Below are 6,210 nucleotides of genomic sequence, written 5' to 3' on the forward strand. Positions count from 1 at the left end.
TCGAGCGGTTCCCCTCTACCATTAAAAATGTTTTCACCTGTTCTCTAAAAATTAGTAAAAGTAGATTAAAAGCCTTTTTACCTGTTCTCTGAAAATTAGTGAAAGGAGAAGATTAGCTCCAAGTCAAGGAGCTACGGTCCCGCTGCCGCGTTACGTTTACTTGCAGCAGTGCGTTGGCCTCCGGTGTGGAATATGGTTGGTGGGCCTAGTTTGACGTATAAGCACTTCGTAAACATATGTAGTAGAGGCCCCTTCTTCGGAAATTTGATGCGCATGAAAGTTTGCGTATTCCTAGATTTCGCCGCAAGAAAGAATCCATGATGGTCACTCTCCATGGAACAAATGATCATGAAGCAATCCAATTGTGGTAAAGCAACCAACCCGTTGTATTCTGGATCCATTGCATACCTCTAACAAGGACTCATTCGAAGATTAGTGTGGGAACCTCCGGTACTTCCGACACCGTGGCACTCGCGGCACTCGCCCTGGCTCTTGTACTCGCAACTTCGAATCCCCAAGCTACGATCTGCGTAAATGTAACTGGCGCTGTCCTCGTACAATTATCTGACAAGTAATTAGATACGGACCAAGCTGCCGTCGCACAATTTGCAGGCTATGCTGGTCGAAATCACAAATTATCACTTGGTGGTGCTTCAGGTTTGCTTTTTTGGAGCGACGGAACGCAAAAGCTCTTGCTATTTTCCCCCTCCATGCCACTATAGAGAATTTCCATTACTCTACTGAAGGTCGAGTCGAGGCTGCACCATCCCCTTATCCATGAGTGCTGAATGCGGAAGTAGAACTTCATCTCATGAGCAAGTAGTACTTGAGGGAAATGTAGCTGGAGAAGCAACTGAAGCCCTGAGCATCCACAGCAACAATGGCTTTGCAACTTGGGGCTCGCATCCCTCGCGAGTGGGCGATGGTGGCGAGCAACAGGGGTGGGTCTCCGAAACCAAGAGAGAGCCTCGAAGGAGTTGTATTATCTCACCGGGATCACCGCGAAAGGCGGGATCTCAACATGTGCAAATTGATTACTTTGGCGAGGATACGAGGTCCAGAAGTGGAGTATCGTGGTGTTCAAGCATGCCGGAATGCATTCAGAACACAATGAATCGAGCCATGTCGCATGTGAAGGTTGGCAGGAGGCGCTCACGCCGTTCCACAGCCCCGCGAGATTCTGTACTTGCATCTATTCCAACCTTTGATATCAGAGAACGTATGACTCCCGCTACAGCCAGGGAAATGAGACGAATTTATCAATTGGAACAACCGGTTGACGAAGGTGTTTGGTCTTACCTCTCCTGGGTTGCAAAGATTGAGGGGGTAACCATGTGTTTCATCACGCTATGGACTATTTGGTTCTCGTCGTTTTTTGTAGCATTTTGCCGTGCATATCCCTTCTCACGGCCATTGCTATATTTAGACGTGGTTCTTGACTTGATTTACCTTGTTGGCGTCGGTTTGGAGTTGAACATCAGCGTTATCGACCGGGAGCGCAGGACGGAAATCCAACACAGGGAAACCATAATCGGCATATATTTGCATTCCGTCACATTCTATTCCGATATATTGTCATGCTTGATATCTCCATTGCTATTTGGAGCAAAACAACGTATGTTTTATCCCTTCCCTGCACAATGGCAACTATCACAACACCTGCGGGTTGCTCAAAACCAACAGCTAGCCTCCAGCAAACTTTTTGTATCCCGGCGATGAAGGGAGTACATCTTATACAAGCAGAGTTCATCTGGGTGCTTCTTCACCATGTACTATTTTGAAAGGTTGGCGTGCTGTGGATTCAGGTGAGAGTAGCTTTCTATTTGTGATGTTGGCAAAATTCGTCCGCTTGCACCGCATTATTTGGTGGCCCCCCTGCACGGACAGGATTCGCCGTGTGCCTTGGTTCCAAGTAATATGGCTTATCTTCATTCTCGTCACCGTTAACCATATTGTGGGATGCGTCTTTTTCATAGTGATTGAAGCTCAAGACCTCTGGGAGCGCCATATCGCCTTGCTTGACCGTTAGTCGCCACAATGCCCTCCAGGAGTGTGCAATCCATGACGCAGATTTTCCTCCTTTGTAGTTTTGTATTGATGAGCATCTCAAAGCCAGGACAGTAATATGATCTCCTTCGTGCAGCTCCCGTTGATGAGTATATATTTAGCTACGCCTACGGAATCAACTTTATCCACGGCCAGGTATCTAAATCCGATATTTTATCGCCTGACGAGCTTTTGTTGGTGAGCGTTTCACCATTTTGATGTTACCTACACACTTTATTACAAAACAAGCCTTCCAACGTATGCTTGTGCACTACGACGAAATATGGCTACACACGCCAAGAGCTGCTGGTCTTTCTTCAGTATTGCATCGTCGCCCCCTTCGGCACCCTTATTTCGGCCATGGCATTTGGTGAAATTACGGTTTTCTATCAACGGTTGAATCTTCTTGAGGGGCAACACTCCGACGATATGGCTTTCTCTACTGAAGCCATGCGTATCTTACGTGTCCCCGCAGAGATGCAAAAGCGTGTGGACCAATACTTCCGGTAAGGAGGATCCTTTAGGAAATAAACTTTATGAGATGCAGGCCATGTGAACTGTCACTTGGCCACTGGTCTAGTGTAACACTACCCTAGGCGATAACATCAATGGAATGAACTAGCGGGAAATGGGCGTCGTCGCTGTTGTCTACGCAGATATGTTCATTCAAGCAGGGACACGTTTGCTCTAACGAAGCTCATGAGTTCCTTAAATGAGCCTTTGTTGGAAGAGCTTAAACTGCATCTCTACAAAGGTCTTGTCAGCAAGGCAAACTTTTTTAAGGCAAGCCCCCTTACACCTTACAATAGAGTGCCATATTCCTTTCCCGGGAAAGCGTGCTTGCCAAAGAATAGGCAGGGCCCTCTGAGTTCAATAAGGATTGGAGTTTTGCAGTGTGAATGCTGATTCTTCAGCACTGTGATCCAGAGTTCACCAAGCATGTCGTAATGAGACTCGAAGACAAGATTTATTCTCCAGGAGACTACATCATTCGCGCTGGCCAGCAAGGAGACTGCATGTTTTTTATCATAAAAGTATGTGCTTCGGTTTTTCATCCCTGAATGTTCTCGTTATCGTTTCTTCTTGCGTGTAGTTTAATTGCTTAAACTTTCCTGGTGCGCAAAAGAGCTTGAGAAGCTGTAAGGATCCGTGGCTGAGGTGAAGGCAAGCATCATGTCGCGCTTAAAAGTGCCTACGTTAAAATGAAGGCGCGATGCTCCTAGGATTGCGAAGAATGCGAGCGGAAGCTAGGCACGCTCCTGTGTTTGGTTCAGGGCAGCGTAGAGGTTCTTTCCGCTGAGGGTAACGTCATCATGACTAAGTCTGGTGGAGATTACTTTGGAGAACTGGCTCTTCTAACAGTAGGTAAGGTCTGGTAGGTTCGGGTGGTGACTGCTAAAAGCGCCTTCTTTGATCACTGCTTCAAGGCGCACAGCCTGCATGTGCATGTCTCCTCGTTCTGTCGTCTATTGCTGTCTGCCAGGTACCAAGCGGTCGGCAACAGTGAAAGCAAAAACATTTACAGCCTTGGCACGTCTCTCCGCTGAGCACTTTGACGAAGTACTCGTCCGGTTTCCTCATGAGTTACGTAATGCATTCAGAGGCTTTGATTTGATGGCGGGAGAAGTAAGCAGGCCTGGGAACCGCTTTGCAACTGGAAAAGTATTAATGAAAATAAAGTTTGCCTGTCGGGCCAATATACAGGACTAGCTATTCCTGGATGGATATCTAGGATTGAATATTCACCGCGCGAACACTTCCTATTTGAGTTGAAATTTGTTTAGCAAGGGTGTGAAGATTTGCATGTTCGTTGCTATGGTGTGCTTCCTGCTTAGGATCTAGATTCAGCCTTTGAACAAGCACAGAAACGTATCCACTACCGTTACAGGCTTCTTAAGGGATTGGATCCACCTGATTTGCCAGAAGAAAGGATTCAGGGGCAAGGCTGATCGAATGCATTTTGTCACAGCACTGGCGCCCTCGAGGCCCTTTGCTGAACGTTGCTAGGTCTTTTTGTACAAATGCAGCTGCTCATCTGCCTAGTTTTCATGTTCATTTTGGACCCTCAGCTACGCCGATTTTCTTTTCTAGCCGAAAATGCTTAGCGGCCACTGTTCGTGGCACCTAGGTTAATGGATAGTGGCAAGAGGTGGTTAGCACCACCGGTCCAGAACAACCTCAAATATTACCGACATCTCTAAGCATAAGCGCAATGAACCATCGTGAAATATCCAATGGAGCAGTAAAGTAAGGTTGCTTAACCTTTGTTGACGCAGCATCATCTCACACTAAGGCAAGACGGATGTTCCCTTTTCACATGCATGGTCAGCCGAAGTCCAGAAGAGGGGGAAGGGGTAGACTACATTGTAAAAGGCACTGAAGGGCATAACAAGTGCTGAGCGCGCCGGATGTACATGAATAGAGGGTCTTCAAGTTTAGGAATAAGCAAGAGGTAGTTGAATATGTGAACAGGGTTGCGGGGCACGCTTTAGCCCCAGTTCGGAAAAAAACGCTGCCATCTACTTCAGCTAATATTTGCTTAGCTAGTGGCAGGTGTGTACAATGAATACTATGAAAAGGGCCGTTTAGGCGGGTGCTGGCTCAATCCACAATACCTACACTCCCCTAGGTATTGTAGAGCCACGAGCGCATCCAGTTACTAGATATTAGTCTCTGCATTGCTTCGATGCCGCAAGGGCTGGCAACCGCTCAACGTTTTCGACGCTAGGGGTTATGCAGTTGCCATTTGCTTCTCGAATCACCGGGAATGCCTAGAAGTGCCCCGTCAGCAACATGGTCATACCGTACCAAAAGTTACCTCACTCAAATTAAGGATAGGGATAGTCTTACACGAGCTCTACTAGTTCGTTACCTCTGGTTTCCCCAGGATGCCCATTGTGCGTGTCCCCACTAATCTGCAGCTGCTGAGGAAGCGCGCCGCTCAGTAATCATCTTTGGAAGTAGTTTTCGCTCTACCCGTTGCTCCTTGGAAAGCCTAACCATGTGCAAGCCTGTGAAATGTGTTCTCTAATTCCAGAAACGTGGCATATCTTGCAGAAAATGGGTGTAGCTGACACCATGCAAGGTGCTACTTCAACAACTTAGCACACGACCAACCACCTGCAGCCGGTCTGTCTTACTCCGCCATACTTTCAGGTTAGAGCGAATGCAACTAATCTCTCGCGCATTTAGTGGGTCGGAAAGTTTCACTCCGACATGATGGCACCAGTTCCGTGGAGCCCAACTACACAAAGTATGTTTGCAATACCAGGGAAATGCGGCGTATCGACAAGAAATGTTCCATGCCACTTGATTGGAGATGAAGTACGTCTCACTTTTGTGGACTTATCCACTATCAAGATGCGAAGTTTCCGGTTTCGCAGAAGATATCACTATTACGAACCCAAGCATTGTTCAGGCATACAGCCTAGTTCCTGAACTAGTCGTAGAACTTCCGTAAATGTGGGTTTTCTGCTGAGATTGTTAATGCTTTCCCGTCCGTACAACCTGATTTGCTATGCTATTATGGGAACCTCTAGTACGATGATGTCTCTACTGCAACCCTATTCAGGATGTGCGAGTGCATTTTTATGAAATACAAGGTCTATTGGCCGTTAGCTCCGTAGTATTCTGAAGAAATCTTCTTCTGTCACCTGCGACGACCTTCCACGGCAAGCGTGCGCAAGCATTTCTCGAAGCTCCTCGTCTGACAACTTCTCCCCTAAGTCGACAGAGGCCTTTTTCAAGTCGTCCCAGGTGATAACATCCTTCCCATTTGCAAGCGCCAAGAAACCTGCAGCATTTGCAACCGCGCTATGGAAAGGAATGCTCTAAGTGAGTGTTTGCATGCCTCGCAGTTTCCAGGAAAATATTCTGTACCAAGGGCCAGGCTTTCCTCGCCTTTGCTCAGCTGCTCTCGAGTTGGTTTCTCGTTCATTTTGATCTTCATGATTTCCAAAAAGTCATTGTAGTCCAGTTGCCCCAAGGATGGTTGCCCAGCACCTTGAGTCGCTGCTGCGCCGCACACCGTCCCGCCAAAAGAGGGAGCATTCTCAGTGCACCTCCATAAGTTGCGCTCCCCGTCCTGCCTCTCCTTTGTGCGATTGCAAGGGACGCTTCTTGTGCTTTGGCGCTATATATATATATATATATATATATATATAT

The 6,210-nt window shown here is 47.2% G+C and overlaps 2 protein-coding genes across 2 annotated transcripts in view; one reads left to right on the plus strand and one right to left on the minus strand.

Annotated features, from left to right (window-relative positions):
* Positions 1 to 2,406: 2,406 nt before the first annotated feature.
* On the plus strand, positions 2,407 to 3,995 carry EAH_00008590 (hypothetical protein, conserved; the record flags this gene model as incomplete). Its single annotated transcript, XM_013395545.1, has 6 exons — positions 2,407 to 2,552; positions 2,703 to 2,805; positions 2,961 to 3,080; positions 3,321 to 3,411; positions 3,530 to 3,672; positions 3,882 to 3,995. The coding sequence occupies 6 exons, from the start codon at positions 2,407 to 2,409 to the stop codon at positions 3,993 to 3,995; spliced, it is 717 nt and encodes a 238-aa protein (XP_013250999.1).
* A 1,665-nt stretch (positions 3,996 to 5,660) lies between these two features.
* Positions 5,661 to 6,210, minus strand: part of EAH_00008600 (hypothetical protein, conserved) — a gene marked incomplete at both ends in the record, with an annotated part of 1,037 nt that continues 487 nt past the window's right edge. The window contains one exon of the mRNA XM_013395546.1: positions 5,661 to 5,839. Coding sequence (XP_013251000.1) covers positions 5,661 to 5,839 — 179 coding nt within the window. The remainder of the gene's footprint in view (positions 5,840 to 6,210) is intronic.

Source organism: Eimeria acervulina, genomic scaffold (assembly GCF_000499425.1).
Source record: "Eimeria acervulina Houghton genomic scaffold, Eah_scaff41, whole genome shotgun sequence".
NCBI classification, from domain to species: domain Eukaryota; phylum Apicomplexa; class Conoidasida; order Eucoccidiorida; family Eimeriidae; genus Eimeria; species Eimeria acervulina.